At 37.5% G+C, this 17,779-nt stretch overlaps 1 protein-coding gene across 1 annotated transcript in view; it reads right to left on the bottom strand.

Annotated features, from left to right (window-relative positions):
* Nucleotides 1-17,779, bottom strand: part of LOC111152087 (interphotoreceptor matrix proteoglycan 2) — an 80,237-nt gene that overhangs the window by 16,980 nt on the left and 45,478 nt on the right. The window contains exon 11 of the mRNA XM_022510397.1: nucleotides 14,202-14,287. Coding sequence (XP_022366105.1) covers nucleotides 14,202-14,287 — 86 coding nt within the window. The remainder of the gene's footprint in view (nucleotides 1-14,201; nucleotides 14,288-17,779) is intronic.

Genomic DNA, 17,779 nt, shown 5'->3' with positions numbered 1-17,779 from the left:
TTTAAAAATTCCATACAAATAGAAAACAAAAGAAAGCAGCAGTAGTTATACTTATATCATACAAAATAGACTTTAATTCAAAAACTGTAACAAGAGACCAGTAAGGTCATATATAATAGTAAAGAGCTCAACTCATCAAGAGGACATAACAATTGTAAATACAATGGCACCTGACATTGGAGCACCTAAATATCTAAAGCAAATATTAACAGATCAGAAGGGAGGGAGGGATAACAATACAATAATAGGGGACTTCAGCATCGCCACTTTGAACAATGGCTAGATAATCCAGAGAGAAAATCAATAAGGAAATGATGGACTTGAAGTATACTTTAGACCAAAGGGACCTAACAAACATAGAGGACCAGATGGTTTCACTGATATTCTACCAAACATTAAAGAAAAACTAATGCTAGTCCTTCCCAAACTCTTCCCAAAAATCAAACAGGAGTAAACACTCCCAAACTGATTTTACAAAGCCAGCATTACCCTGATAGCAAAACCAGACAAAGATACTACAAGAAAATAAAATGACAGATCAATATCCCTGATTAATATAATGCAAAAATTGCCCCCAAAAATTAGCAAACTGAATTCAAAGCAAATTAGAAGAATCATCCACCAGGATCAGGTGAGGACTTATCCCTTGGATAGAAGGACAATTCAAAACTTACAAATCAATAAATGTGATATGTCACATTAATAAAATGAAGAATAGGAGCACCTGGGTGGCTCAATGGGTTAAGCCTCTGCCTTCGGCTCAGGTCATGATCTCAGGGTCCTGGGATGAAGCCCCACATCAGGCTCTCTGCTCAACAGGAAGCCTGCTTCCCCCACCCCCTCTCTGCCTGCCTCTCTGCCTCCTTGTGATCTCTCTCTCTCTCTGTCAAAATTAAATTAAAATTAAATTAAAGAATAAAAAAATCATACAATCATCTCCATAGATACAGAAATTATTTGACAAAATTCAGTCCTTTCATGATAAAAACCCTCAACAAACTGGGTACAGAAGCAACATATCTCAACATAATAAAGGCCATGAACAACAAACCCACAGCAAATATCATAACCCAGTTTGAAAGTCTGAAGCTTTCTTACTAAGATGAAGAATAAAACAATGGTCTCACTCTTACATCTTATCTAGTATAATATTAGAAGTCTCAGCAAGGGCAATTAGGCAAGAACAATAAACAAAAGTTCTTCAAATCAGAAAGGAAGAGGTAAAATGGTCTGCTCCAGATGGCATGATCCTATGTATATAAAATACTAAAGAAATTTAAAAAAAAAAAAAAAAAACCTGTTAGAATCAGAACACCCGGGTGGCTCAGTTGGTTAAGCATCTGACTCTTGATTTCAGCTCAGGTCATGATCTCAGGGCTGTGAGACTGAGCCCCACAACAGGCTCTGTAGAGATCGAGCCCCACAGTGATCTCTGCACTCAGCAGGGAGTCTGCTTGAGATTCTCTCCCTCTCCCACTGCTCTTCCCCTCAATCATGCTCTAATCTCTCTAAAATAAATAATATTTTTTAAAAACTGCTAGAACTAATCAATGAATTAAGTAAAGTTACAGGATACAGCAGGATCCATGTACAGACACCAATTACACTTCTGTACATTAACAACCAAATATTTGAAAAAGAAAAATAATCTATTTTATAATAGCATCTAAAACAATAACAACCTTAGGAATAAATTTAACCAAGGTGGTAACAGATCTATGTAGTGAAAACTGTAAGAATTTGATGAAAGGTTAAAGATGACACACATAAATGGAAGCATATGCTGTATTCATGGATTGAAAAAATTAATATTGTTAAAATGTTGATACTAGCCAAAGACATCTTCAGACTCAATGCAATCTCTACTAAAACTCCAATGGCAATTTAGAAAGAGAAGAAAACAATCCTAACATTCATAAGGAACTACAAAAGACCCTGAATATACAAAGCAATCCTGAGAAAGAAGAACAAAACCAAAGGCAATTACACCTCCTGATTTTAAACTACTTTATGAAGCAACTATATTACAAAGCAATATAGTAATTTGATTATAGTAGTTGAAACAGTGACATATTGACATAAAAACAGACATATAGACCAAAGGGACAGAATTTAGAGTCCATAAATAAACCCAAACATATACAGTCAACTAATATTACAAAGGAGCCAAGAAAATACCCAATAGGGAAAGGATCATCTTCTCAATAAATCGCATTGGGAAAACTGGGTAATTAAACACAAAAGAATGAAAGTGGACCTTTATCTTACACCACTCAAAAAAATTAATTCAAAATGGAATAAAGACTTAAAAATAAGACCTTAAACTGTAAAACTCATAGAAGAAAACGGGGGGGAAAGCTCCTTGATATTAGAGTTGGAAATTATTTTCTGATATAACATCAAAAACAAAGGCAACAAGTAAAAATTAATAAGTGGAACTACATTAAACTGAAATGCTTCTGCATAGCAAAGGAAATAATCAACAAAATGAAAAGGTAACATGCAGAATCTTTCCACTAAACCTTCTAAAAGCCACAAAAAGCCATCAAAAACAAAAACAAAACCTCCAGAAAACAAGAGCCTGAAAAACCAGTCTCAACAGAGCCCAGCCCATTGATAGGAAGCAGAACTCAATCCAAGCAAGATTGCCTGAAAAACCAAGCAAGACTGCCTGAAAACCCCCCAGAAAGCCAGCCAAAAGAATGAGAGGACAACCACCACAGGGTCCCCATAAAACTATAAAACCCCAGTATCAGGAGAAAACAATATATTAAGCTCCCAGTATTGCCCTAAAACCTGTATATTTCAGAGATACAGATTTTTTTTTTAATTCATTCACACGATTCTTGTTCTTTTAATTTCTTTAACCTAACTACCATTACGATTAGAGGTTTAATACAACTTACTCCATAATAATGTTTTAACTTGAACTTTTTTCATACATATACCTGTGTTTTTCTTTTTCTTTTTTTTTCTTTTCTTTTTTTAAAAAAATACATATATATATATATATATATATATATGTATATATATATATACACACACACACACATGCTTCAGGGTAATCCTTTTTCCCTATTCAATACTACGCCTATATACAAGCTAGTTTTAATCTCCCTTTATCTCTGGAAAGTTGAGTCCTTTAACAAAGATAACAAGATACATCCAGGAAAACCAAAATAAACTTCCTTGCCCACATCTAGGATTTATATCCACCCTCCCATCTTTTTCTTCTGTCAGTATTTCTGCGTATTTGTTTTTGTTCTGGTATTATATAAATCTTATTCTTGGGATTCATTTTGACTGGGTTCTTTTCTTTTTTGCTTTCTTGTCAATTACTTTTGTCAGTCTTTTTGTTTGTCTGTTTTTGTTTATATACCTTATAAATCTTACTTTTGGGGCTCATTCTGCCTGGGTTTTGTTTTTGTTTTTTTTTTCTTTCTGTCTTTCTCTCTTTGTTTTTTTTCTTTTTTCTTTCTTTTTGGTGGTGACTTCCAATTGCTCTGAAGTGTTCCAGGGTGAACCTTCCCTGGATCATGGTTGATATATTCAGCAATAAATCCCCTCAACTATCTCTCACCAAAATGACTAGGAGGAGGAACACCCAAAAGAATAAAAACTCAGAGACTGTGCCCTCTCCATCAGAACTATTGGATATAGACATAAACATATGTCAGAAAGGGAATTTAGGGTAACAGTTATCCAGGCAATGGCTAGGTTAGAGAAAACCATTAGTGACAACATAGAATCTCTAAGGGCAGAAGTGAGAGCCACCAGGGCGGAAGTTAAAAAGCTATCAATGAGACTGAATCTGATCTAACTACTCTAACAGCTAGGGTAACAGAGGCAGAAGATAGAATTAGTGATCTAGAGGACAAAATGATAGAGAAAAAGGATCAGGAGGCACAGGACAAACAGCTTAGAAGCCATGAAAACAGAATTAGGGAAATAAATGATGCCATGAAATATTCCAACGTCAGAATTATTGAGATCCCTGAAGGGGTGGAAGAAGACAGAAGACTAGAAGATATAGTTGAACAAATTCTGGATGAAAATTTTCCCAATCTGGGGAATGGAACCATTGTTCATGTCCTAGAGGTGAAAAGAACACCCCCCTTCCCCAGATCAACGAGTCTAGAAGGACCTCGAGGCACTTAATTGTGAAACTGATGAATCATAATTTTAGACAAGAGGTTCTGAGGGCAGCTGGGGGAAGAGTTTCCTTATGTACAGAGAAAGGTCCATCAGAATAATGTCAGACTTGTCCACAGAAACCTGGCAAGCCAGAAAGGGCTGGCAAGACATATTCAGGGCACTAAATGAGAATAATATGCAGCCAAGAATACTTTATCCAGTAAGGTTGACATTCAAAATGGATGGAGAGATAAAAGATCTTCCAAGATCAACAAGGTTTAAAAGAGTATGTGACCACCAAGCTGGCACGACAAGAAATATTAAGGGGTCTTCTATAAAAGAAGAAAGAACCCAAGAGTGACATAGAACAAAAATTTACAGAGACAATCTATAGAAACAGGGACTTCACAGGCAACATGATGTCCATAAAAAACATATCTTTCAATAATCACTCTCAATGTGAATGTCCTAAACGCTCCCATAAAATGGCACAGGGCTGCAGACTGGATAAAACGACAGGACCCGTCCATATGCTGTCTATGAAAGACCCATTTGGAGCCTAAAGATACATCCAGACTGAAAGTGAAGGGATGGAGAACCATTCTTCCTGCCAATGGGCCTCGAAAGAAAGCTGGGGTAGTAATTCTCATATCAGATAGATAAGATTTTAAACTAAAGACTGTAGTCAGAGATACAGAAGGACACCACTCATTCTTAAGGGGTCTATCCACCAAGAAGATCTAACAATTGTAAATATTTATGCCCCCAACATGGGAGCAGCCAACTACATAAGCCAACTGTTAATCAAAATAAAGAGTCATATTGATATGAATACATTAATAGTAGGGGATCTTAACATGCCGCTCTTAGTAACAGACAGATCATCCAAGCAGAAAATCAATAAAGAAAAAAGAGCTTTGAATGACACATTGGACCAGATGGACCTAATAGATATATACAGAACATTCCACCCTAAAACAACAAAACACTCATTCCTCTCAAGCACATGTGGAACTTTCTCCAGAATAGACCATATACTGGGTCACAAATCAGGGCTCAACGATACCAAAAGATTGAGATTATTCCCTGCATATTCTCAGACCAAAATGCTTTGAAACTGGAGCTAAACCACAAGAAAAAGTTTGGAAGGAATTCAAACACTTGTAAGAGTGTTTGGAGATTCCTTAAGCTAAAGACCAAACTGCTTAATAATGTTTGGATCAACCAGGAAATCAAAGAAGAACTTAAACAATTCATTGAAACCAAAGAGAATGAAGACACATTGGTCCAAAACCTATAGGATACGGCAAAGGCAGTCCTAAGGGGGAAAGTACATAGCCATTCAAGCCTCACTCAAAAAAAAAAAAAAAAAGAAAAAAACTGAAAAATCCAGAATAAACCAGCTCTCTTTACACCTTAAAGAACTGGAAAATCAACAACAAATTAAGCCAATCCCACGCACAAGAAGGGTAAATAATCAAGATTAGAACAGAGATCAATGAGATAGAAATTAGAGATACAATAGAACACATCAATGAAACCGGAAGGTGGTTTTTTGAAACAATCAGTAAAATTGATAAACCAGTGGCCAAACTAATCCAAAAGAAAAGAGAGGACCCAAATTAATAAAATTATGAATGAAAGGGGGAGATCATGAAGAACACCAAGGAAACAGAAACAATCACCAGAAATTATTATCAACATATTATTATATGTCAATAAGTTAAGCTTCCAAAACTGAATCAGGAAGAAATTGACAACCTGAATAGGCCAATATCTAGTAAAAAGATTGAAGCAGTGATCAAAACCCTCCCCCAAAAAACAAGAGCCCAGGACCTGACAGATTCCCTGGGGAATTATACCAAACATTCAAAGAAGAAATAATACCTATTCTCCTGAAGCTATTTCAAAAAATAGAAACAAAAGGAAAACTTCTAGACTCTTTCTATGAAGCCAGCATTATCCTGATCCCAAACCAGGCAAAGACCCCACCAAAAAGGAGAATTTCAGACCAATATTCCTGAATGAATATGGGTGCCAAGATTCTCAACAAGATACTAACTAACAGGATTCAACAGTACATTGAAAAGATTATCCACCATGGCCAGGTGGAATTTACCCCTGGGATGCAAGGGTGGTTCAACATTTGCAAATCAACCAATGTGATAGAATGAATCAATAAGAGAAGAGAAAAGAACCCATGGTCCTCTCAACTGATGCAGAAAAAGCATTTGACAAGATAAACAGTATCTGTTCCCAATTAAAATGCTTCAAACTATAGGGGATAGAGGGAACATTCCTCAACTTCATAAAATCCATCTATGAAAAACCCACAGTGAATATCATCCTCAGTGGGGAAAAGCTGACAGCCTTCCCTTTGGGATCAGGAACACGACAAGGATGCCCACTCTCACCACTCTTGTTCAACATAGTACTAGAAGTCCTAGCAACAGCAATCAGACAACAGAAAGAAATAAAAGGTATTCAATTGGCAAAGAAGAAGTCAAACTCTCTCTCTTCGAAGATGACATGATACTTTATATGGAAAACCCAAAAGATTCCATACCCAAACTACTAGAACTCATTCAGCAATTCAGTAATGTGGCAGGATACAAAATCAATGCACAGAAATCAGTTGCTCTCTTATACACTAACAATGAAAATATGGAAAGGGAAATTAGAGAATTGATTCGATTTACTATAGCACCAAGAACCATAAGATACCTGGGAATAAACCTAACCAAAGAGGTAAAGGATCTATACTCAAGAAACTACAAAACACTCATGAAAGAAATTGAAGAAGACACAAAAAGATGGAAAAGCATTCCATGCTCATTGATTGGAAGAATAAACATTGTTAAAATGTCTATACGACCTAGAACAATCTATACTTTCAATGCCATCCTGATCAAAATTCCACTGGCATTTTTCAAAGAGCTGGAACAAACAATCCAAAAATCTGTATGGAAACAGAAGAGACCCTGAATTGCTAAGGAAATGTTGAAAAAGAAAAACAAAACTGGGGGTATCACATTGCCTGATTTCAAGCTTTACTACAAAGCTATGATCACCAAGAGATCATGGTACTGGCACAAAAACAGACACACAGACCAGTGAAACAGAGTACAGAGCCTAGTTATGGACCCACAACTCTATGATCAACTAATCTTCAACGAAACGGGTAAAAATATCCAGTGGTAAAAAGACAGTGGTGCTGTCAACAAATGGTGCTGGGAAAATTTGACAGTTATGTATAGAAGAATGAAATTTGACCATTCTCTTACACCATACGCAAAGATAAACTTGAAATGGAAAAAAGACCTCAACGTGAGGCAGGAATCTATCAAAATCCTAGAAGGGAACATAGGCAGTAATCTTTTCGACATCGGCCACTGCATCTTCTTTCAAGACATGTCTCCAAAGGCAAAGGAAACAAAAGCGAAAGTGAACTTTTGGGACTTCATCAAGTTCAAAAGCTTCTGCAAAGCAAAGGAAATAGTCAACAGACAAAGAGGCAACCCAGAGAATGGGAGAAGATATTCACAAATGACACTACAGACAAAGGGCTGATATCCAAGATCTATACAGAACTCCTCAAACTCAACCCACACAAAACAGATAATCACATCAAAAAAATGGTCAGAAGACATGAACAGACACTTCTCCAAAGAAGACATACAAATGGCTAACAGACACTTGAAAAAATTTTCATCATTATTAGCCATCAGGGAGATTCAAATCAAAACCACATTGGGATACCACCTTACACCAGTTAGAATGGCCAAAATTAACAGGACAGGAAATAACATGTGTTGGAGAGGATGTAGATAGAGAGGAACCCTCTTACACTGTTGGTGGGAATGCAAGTTGGTGCAGCCGCTTTGGAAAACAGTGCGGAGATTCCTTAAAATTAAAAATAGCGCTACCCTATGACCCTCAAACTGCACTACTGGGTATTTACCCCAAAGATACAGATGTAGTGAAAAGTAGGGCCATCTGTACCCCTATGTTCATAGCAGCAATGGCCATGGTCGCCAAACTGTGGAAAGAGCCAAGATGCCCTTCAACAGATGAATGGATAAAGAAGATATGCTCCATATATACAATGGAGTATTATGCCTCCAGCAGAAAGGATGAATACCCAACTTTGTATCAACATGGATGGGACTGGAGGAGATTATGCTGAGTGAAAGAAGTCAAGCAGAGAAAGTCAATTATCACATGGTTTCACTTACTTGTGGAGCATGAAGAATAACATGGAGGACATTGGGAGTTGGAGAGGAGAAGTGAGTTGGGGGAAATTGGAGGGGGAGATGAACCATGAGAGACTGTGGACTCTGAGAAACAAACTGCAGGTTTTGGAGGGGAGGAGGGTGGGGGATTGGGTGAGCCTGGTGGTGGGTATTGGGGAGTGCATGTATTGCATGGAGCACTGGGTGTGGTGCATAAACAATGAATCTTGGAACACTGGAAAAATATTTAATTTGATTAAAAAAATAAAAATAAAAAAAATAAAAATGAGCAGAGGATTTGAATAGATATTTTTCCAAAAAGACTTACAAATGGCCGTAAGTATATAAAAAGATGTTCAAAGATGTTAATCGTCAGGGAAATGCAAATCAAAACCACAATGAGACATTACCTCCACCTGTCAAAATTGCTAATATCAAGAAGACAAGAGATAATAGGTGTGGCAATGATATGGGGAAAAGGGAACCCTGTTCATATTGGTGGGAATATAAACTAGTACAGCCATTACGGTAAACAATATAGAGTTTCCTCAAAAAATTAAAAATAAAACCACCATATAATAGAGTAATCCCATTTCTGGGTACATACACAAAGGAAATGAAATCAGTATATCAAAGAGATACCAACACCCCTTTGTTCACTCCAGCATTATTCACAATAGCCAAGATATGGAAACAACCTAAGTGTCTATCAGAGGATGAATGGATAATAGAAGATGCGGTGTACACACACACACACACATACACACACACACACACACACACACAATGGAATACTTTTCATCCATGAGGAAGAAGGAAATCCTGCTGTTTGTGACAACATGGATGGATCTTAAGGATATTATGCTAAGTGATATGAACTAGACAGAGAAAGACAAATACTGCCTGATGTAACTTATATGTGGAATCTAAAAAAGCTGAACGCTCATAAATAGAGACAAGAATAATGATTTCCATGGGTGGGGGGGGGGTTGGGGAAATGAGGAGATGTGGGTCCAAGGGTACAACATCCAGTTATAAGATGAATAAGTTCTGGAAATCTAATGTTAAACATGGTGACTATAGTTAACAATGCTGTATTACATACTTGAAAATTGCTGAGAGATCGTAAATGTTTTCACCACAAAAAAAAAAAAAGGTAATTATGTGAGGTGACGGAAGTGTTAACTAACCCTACCATGGTAATCATTTCCCAATAAGTATATCGAATCATCATGTACACCTTAAACTTATATAATATTATATGTCAACTATATCACAGTAAACTTGGGAAGGAAAAAAAGAGTGGTCCCGATGGAAAGAGCAAGAGTTCAATTCCAGATAAATGAAAAGTCAACAAATTCAAGTCCAGAGTGTGAAAGGAAAACAAATTAAGAAAAATTACCAGCTTTTGTCTTGCCAAAAGCTCAGGTTCTTAAAAGACCTTCCTTCGGTTTATAAATCTTATGTTAGGAAAAGAGGTATGATATTGTAATTTATAAAAATATATATATATCTGGTTTTAGTGTCTATAATTCCTGGCTCACAGATCCCAAAACCCTTGGAATTGCCTAAGTGTTGAGAGTTATTAAAGTGTCTTTTGTTATGTTAATGGAGTAACTTTTAGAGGGCACCTATGGATGGGTACTTGTTGCCAATGAAGCCAACCATGTGATTAAGGGGTTGGAATTTCCAGTCCCACCCTGTGACCTCCATGGAGGCAAGAGGGGCTAGAGGTTGAATCAGTTACCAATGGCTGATGATTTAATTGATCATACCTATCTAATAAAGCCTCCATAAAAATCCAAGGATAGAGTCCAAAGAGCGTGGTTTAGTGAACACCTGGAGATAAGAGGAGAGCAGCATACCTGGTGAGGGCTTACAAGCTCTGCACCCCTTACCACCTACCTTGTCCTATGCATCTCTTCTATCAGGCTGTTCTGAGTTTTATCTTTTATAACAAATCAGTAATCTAGTAAATAAAATGTTTGAGTTCTGTGAGCCATCCTAGCAAATTAACCAAACTTGAGAAAGAGGTCATGGGAACCTGTGATTTATAGCTGGTTGGTCAAAAGCACAGGTAGCAATGTAGGCTTGCAACAACTGGTGTCTGAAGTGGAAGTGGACAGGGAGGTGCAGTTTTACAGAACTGAACCCTTAACCTGTGGAATCTGATGCTATCTCTGGGGAGATATTGTCAGAATTGAATTGAATGCTTGAACACCCAGCTGGTGTCTGGAGAATTACATGGTGCTATGTGGGAACACTCCCCTCTCACATATTGGAAACTGACTCTCAGAACCATGTGGGGGGGAGGTGAGTGTGTGCATATGTGTGAATAAAACAGACATGTCACGTTTTAGAATAGGAATCTTGAATCATATAGTTTAACCTTGCCTATTGAAGATAAGAAACTGAGTCTCATGGAAGTGAAATGCCCACAGTCACAGAAAATTGAGAAAAAAATCAGAACTACACTCCTGAGTTTCTAGAGTTCTCAGTCCCAGTGCTTTGCCCACTATACCAGACTGTTCATTGAGAGATACGTATAAGTATACATCACCAGAAGGCGAAAGGATTCCCAGAGGAGAAACTAGAACTAACAGCCTTGGCAGTCCATTCTTACTCAGGTTAGCCTACGTCCACAGGTCTGTAAGACCCAGGTAAACAGAGCAAAGAGAGAGAGGAAAGCCCATTTTCTAATACGTAAATATCTACTATGTTGAATATGGAGGTTGTATAGAGTGAAAACTTTTTTCCTTTCCCATTTCTTTTTCTAGTATCTAAAACCATATATGCATTCAAAGAGAAGCAAGAAGGCCATTTGCTCAATGCCAAGTTTGTTCCACAAAAAAGTAATTAGGATGATGACAATCATACCATACAAGGGAATTCACTCTAAAACCACATCTAGAGATGTGTTAAAACCATACATTCATCCAGCTGAGTCAGACATATTTATACCCTTGCAAATTCTACATGTGAATTTTTTCAAAATGCCAAGTGAAATGTTTAAGCACTTGAACCTGTGCTAAAAAAATTGAGTTTTATCAGACAGATCTTATGACTTGACACACATTAGGAAAACAGCTCCATCCTTAATGAAAAAGAAATTCTTAAACAATATACACAATTCAGTATATCTACAAATTAAATGCCTTTTCATTCCATAAAAATTAAAAGTAATACAGAATATCTCTAATAAAAGTCAAGTCACAAATAGGCCACATAAAAAGTGAAAGTAGGCAACTTGATTTTTTTTTTTAGTGAGAGAAAGACAGCATGAGTGGGGGGACAGGGCACAAAGGGAGAGGGAGAGACAGAATCTCAAATGGACTCCTCCACCCTGAGTGGGAGCCTGAGGTGGGGCTCCAACTTAGGACCCTGAGATTGTGAACCGAGATGAAACTAAGAGTCAGATGCTTAACTGACTGAGCTACCACAACTTGACTTTTTAAATAAGGATGACCTTCTACTCCAAATAAGTGCCCTCTAAAAAATGGCATGGCAATGAAGCTTTGTCATACATTGTGAAAGGTATAACATCTATATGCCAGTAATAGCACTTCATTTATTTTTATGGGAATAGATGTTCCCATAGTAACAAATTCAACTCAAAAATTCTTTTAGTTCGGTGTAGCATATTAACTTATACTGGCCCAATTTCACTTCTGTGAATGCCAATTGAAAAGCTTGCTAGTGCTATAGAAAGCATACTGTGCAACATGTGATTTTCCAAGTTAGGATGCCAAAATGTGTCAAATTCAATATCCCAACATTTTTACCTCAATTTCTAAAAATCAAATCTGTAAAAAAATTTAACCTCCTTTCTATAAAAGAACAAAATCTTAACAGTTTGCCCCCCCCAAAAGAAGGAAAACCAATAGCCACACAATTCTAATTAATCATTCTTTTTCTTCATTATCTTATTATCTTATTATCTTATTATCATCCATTAACAATCCCACTGTCTCCTCAAACTGTCACTGAACGCCCCCACAGTTACCACTATTCAAAAAACTGAAAGATTGGCTTTAATGCAAATGGAGCCACATTGCAGACACCACATGAGCCCATTTAGTCAGTGCTTATCTTCATTAAAGGGCCAGGCCCTTTCAGCCAAACCTTAACTACTTTCTGCAACAGGGGTACATAAGCCTAACAATACCAGATCTTCCTGGTTTTCAAAAGAAGTTGGAAATCTAATTTTCTTGCAAAAATATCCTAATTGTTAAATGTTAGCTTCTTTAAATATTTGGCCCCAATGGGGTGCTTGGATGGCTCAATCATTCAGTGTCTGCCTTTGGTTTAGGTCAAGAGCCCAGCTTCCTGGGATTGAGCCCCTGTGCAGCAGGAAGCCTGCTTCTTCCTCTCCCACTCCCTCTGCTTGTGCCCCTTCTCTTGCTGTCTCTCTCTCTGTCAAATAAATAAATTAAATCTTAAAAAAAAAAAATGGTTCCAAAGTACATGCTTACAGCTGGATCCAGCTGGCTGGTTTCTAGCTTGCAACCTCTGGCTCATATAGAAATTCCTATCTTTAGAACATCATTCTGTGGTTAGAGAAGCCTGAGAAGAATAGGGTGAGACGGACTGAAGACTAGTGGTGCCATGTTCACAGCGAATCACCATCCTCTGCCACTGCATTCAGGATGGACTCCTACCACTGCATCAACCTTACCTGTGGAAAAGTCTGTCTACCAGACTGGAAACTTCATGAGGGCAACCCAGACCTTTATTCATCTTAGTTTCCCCAGCATTTGGCACGTGAAAAGCACACGATAAATATATTTGAAGGAATGAATAAGTGACTGAATAAATAAACACCAAATAATGTAATTTCTAGTGTCAATCCCCCCTACCTTCTTTCTCCAATATGGAACTCAGTGAAAGGAGTATTTCTAATGACACCACATTTCAATACTGAGCTGCTCTATAATGGAGTATAAGAAATGGCTGCTTGTATTAATGGCTAAGTGAATTTGGGGTTGACTTTGTAAATGTTCATTGTAGGATTAAAGTCAAGAAATAAGTATTTCAAAAAGCTTCTGCGAGACAGAAAAGTCTCAGGGGAATAGGAGTAGGGAATGTAGAAGGGAGTCCCCCTACTCTATGTGGTAACAAAAGATTCACAAATGCTTTGTAACCAGGTCGGGTCTAGGGGTACTAGATGCCTCTCTATGGGTGAAGTGGCAAGTGGAGGGGTTTGGAGGGGATAAAGGATCACCCAGGAGAGCGGGGTGGTAAAAACAAAAAGGAACATTCATTCCATGATGCTTCTGTGCAAATGGGAATGTTTTCAGTACAGATTAAAAGGAGGCCTGATTTTGAATCCCTGTCATTTGTTGGCTAGCTGCTATTTTTATTCTTTCTTTCTCTCTCCCATACACACGCTATTCTATATGCTTTGGAGTCTAACATTTTTCTTCAATACAATCTTCAGAACACAAATCTATACTCTATGTACCTATGTACATCGATTTATAGTCTTGGGTATAAAAACTACTTCTGAGTAACTTTTAGAGAACAACTCAGTGGGTACTTATAATTTAATTATTACCAAATAATCATAAACCATAAGTAAGGTTTATACCACATGGAGAGCTTGGCAATTAACCAGTGCAGACTTCATTTAATCACAGCAGAAGGCTTAAATTTTCTGAACCAATACTTCGGACTCTGGAGCTGACAACTGTGAATAATGTTCCAAGGATGATGTAAGAAAATATTTGAAATAGGAACAGCTCAGGAAATTCATGATGCCAAAGTAAGCAGGTGATTGTATAAAGAAGAGAAGTTTGAGGGCCTGATTCTAGGCATAAAACATAGAAACATACTTACCAGAATGGATGGTGGGGTTGACGGAAGACTTGAGCTTTGGGTGTTCCAAACTAGGTCTTCAGTTTCAGGAAGTAAAACTCCTCTCACTGAAGAAAGAACATTTTTAGTTGAGACAATATTGTATATGAGCTTCAGGGACAACTAAAAACCAGGTTGTTCCTTTTTAATAGTTTAGATTTTGGCACAACAGATAAGGGAGACTTGCTTAGAAAATGGTGGTTTTTTTCTTAATTTTTCTTTAAAGATTTTATTTATTTATTTCATAGAGAGAGAGAGAGATCATAAGTAGGCAGAGATGCAGGCAGAAAGAGAGGGGGAAGCAGGCTCCCTGTTGAGCAGAGAGCCAGATGTGGGGCTCAATCCCAGGACTCTGAGATCATGACCTGAGCCGAAGGCAGAGGCTTAACCCACTCAGCCACCCAGGTGCCCCATAAAGTGTTGTTATTTTATTCAGATATTTTACTTATATTGAGATAGGGAAACTGAAAGACTCCATAAAAATCTGCTTTTTCCTCTTTTTCCTGTTTCTGTTCCTACTAGGACCTGTACTCTCACTTTACACATGACTCATGGAACAGTGTACGTCCTCCTTGTAAGGGACAAGAAGTTAAAGATTTTTTTAGAGTCTTCCAGCACAACAGATAACATCAAAGGAAGGGCCACAGGAGAATGACATGACAAGGCCATCATATGTATATTCCAGACCACAGGCACCAAACATCTCAATGCCAAGACCTCCTGGCTCCCAGGAATAGGAGGCTATTGAAGGACACCTGGAACATTGTCCTTGTTCTAGCTGGTTCCCGGATGCCTGAGAGGACATGTCTCCTTTTCCAAGTTTCCCAGATACTGTCTGTATCTGCTCTCTCTATATATATCTTCAATAAACTCTGCTCTCTCCCTTCCTGCGGCTTGTGCTTGATGTCTATCCTGCATGTCACCAAGGATGCTCTTGGCTGTTCCTGTGGGGTCCTCTCTGGGTCCTTGGACCTGGCCTGCTGGCATTAGTATTAACAAAATCTATCTGATTTATAAGACTCCAGCATAAAATATTGTCATTATTACATTTAAGACATTCCTATATTATTTCTTTTTCTTCCTTCAAGCACTGTTTACTCTTTTCAAGATTCCTGTAAAGCAGATATTTTTAAGTTTTTTTTTTTTTTTTCATTTTAATAAGGATGTTAAACTGAACTTCCAACTTATTTGGTTGATGCTAAGAATTATAAAAAATTATTTCCTCGGGCACCTGGGTGGTTCAGTTGGTTAAGTGGCTGCCTTTGGCTCAGGTCATGATCCCAGGGTCCTGGGGTCGAGCCCTGCATCAGGCTCCCTGCTCCACAGAGAGCCTGCTTCTTTCTCTCCCTCTGCTCTGCTTACTTGTGTTCTCTACCTCTCTGTCAAAGAAATAAATAAAATCCTTAAAAAAAAAAAAAAAAGATTTCTTCTTTGACAGAAAGTATCTTTGAAAAATGGGTTAGGACACCAGACAGTTTACAGAGCTCTATACCAATATTAAAGAGCAATAAAGGTAAGACAGCAGATTATATAACATAAGTCAACAAAGGCTTACTGAATCCTTGCTAATTACTACAGACTTTGATAAAGTTGAGACTATAAACATTAATAAAGCCAAGCTTCTCCTATGCAAGTAAGTATTCCCTATGTCAGAGAGATAAATACAAATTATAAAATGATGTGAGTGGCATATATACAATGTATGGGATACAAAGAAGAAATTGATTTTGCCTGAAGGGGAAAGGGAATCTATAAAAGCTAAAGAAAAAAAAAAATAAGGATTGCCACGACTTGATCTGGTGTATGCACTAAAAACAGAAGCAGGATCTCTCTTTATTCAGCTGTTATCACTGGCCTGACTTAACGGGATCAATGAGAAGCAAAAACCCCGATTTGACTTAAGTATTTCCCAAAACTCTTTTTCAATTGTGTATTCAGTTATCTTGTCCTCTATAGAAAATAAGCACCATGGATCAAGGATTATCTATCTTTAAAAAATGATGACCAGGTTATCTAGAAAGCTACAGCCATTCAGAATTCTGAGTTGGCATGACAACTCAGATTTTAGACACAAACTTTTGTGCAACTGAAACATACATCTAATGAAAGGTCAATACACCTGAATTAGTTTCTCCTGTATATCCTAAAGCTTTTGTTAGATTTGCTTAGAAATTCTCAGCTGCTAAACTCCTTTTTAGGACACCTTCCAGAAGTTAGCTCTACAACCATAAAAAGAAGACCTTCCTAAGCTGTTTGTGGATTTAGTTTCCTAAACAATCTCACTTTACCTCTTGTATACCTTAATCTCCATGCCATTTCTTCCACTACCCTTGTTAATAACCTTGGTGTTTGTAAATTCTGCTCGGTTTAGGTTCCCATCTCCTTCAGGTCATGACCTCCCAGCTTCATTTTTTTCTCAGATCCCAATATCCAGATTTCTAGGACCTTCTGCCTACTTGCTGTCCCCTTAGGTAGCTCCCAGGTAGTCTATACCAGCTTTGCCAAAAGGACTTCAGCAATTTCAGATTATAACAAGTCTCTTCTCCTTTCACTATTTTATCTGGCTCAGGTAATCCAACAAGATTCAACAACAAGAAAGAAGTATATGAGAAAATAAGCCCAGGATACCTGCACTGCTCCAAAATACAAAAGTTCTTTCATGTTTTAGAACTGATAGCCCACTATCACTATCATCTATGAAGAAAGAGTTTCTCCACTTTAGGAGCCATTGGTTAAGCTTTCTGGCTCTTGGTTTCTGTTCAGGTCGTGATCTCAAGGTGGTAAGATAAAGCCCCATACTCAGTGGGGAGTCTGCTTCAGATTCTCTCTCCTCTCCCTCCTCCCCTCCCCCAATTTATGCTCTCTTTAAAATAAATAAATAAATAAATAAATAAATAAATAAATAAATAAAGAGTTTCTCCATTTCAAAGTCCTATATAACCTATATGACGTCCAGGCCACTTTGGGGCTCTGTCTCAGCACACTGTCGTTTTAAGGAAACATCAGTCTAGCAGCCAAAATAATTGAAAAGCAATTTAAAGTTTTAGTGAAGCCCTCAAAAAATATCTTCTTTAGGAAGTAAGGAATTATGCATAGTAAAATTTCATTAAAGCTTTTCTCTCTCTTTTCTCTCTCGTCTGTATTTGTGTTTGTTTATTTATACACACACACAGGCCTAGGTGATAACTGCCTGAAAAAATACAGATTCTTTTCTCTTAAGAAAATGTGGGAATCAAAGAGACTATAAAAATGCATCATTGTTAGTACTGTCTCTCATTCATGGGTTTTCCTGTTTGGTAGTTGGTACGTTTCCCATGCAATCATTTCAGTAAAATATACTCCATGGACATCTTAAAAGCTAAACGACCCATGAAAGAAGATGTCATAAAGACATAAACATGAAGGAGTAGGTAATTTAATAGAACATCATGTCCCTGGTGAGTTAAACTGTTGCAACACTAGTAACCAGACTCTTTTTTCTTTTTTTTAAGATTTTATTTATTTATTTGACATAGAGAGAGAGACCACATGCAGACAGAGAGGCAGGCAGAGAGAGGGGG

The sequence above is a fragment of the Enhydra lutris genome, unplaced genomic scaffold (assembly GCF_002288905.1).
Source record: "Enhydra lutris kenyoni isolate GAN:26980312 unplaced genomic scaffold, ASM228890v2 scaffoldscaffold2, whole genome shotgun sequence".
NCBI classification, from domain to species: Eukaryota; Metazoa; Chordata; class Mammalia; order Carnivora; family Mustelidae; genus Enhydra; species Enhydra lutris.
This window is presented reverse-complemented; position numbering and strand designations above follow the sequence as displayed.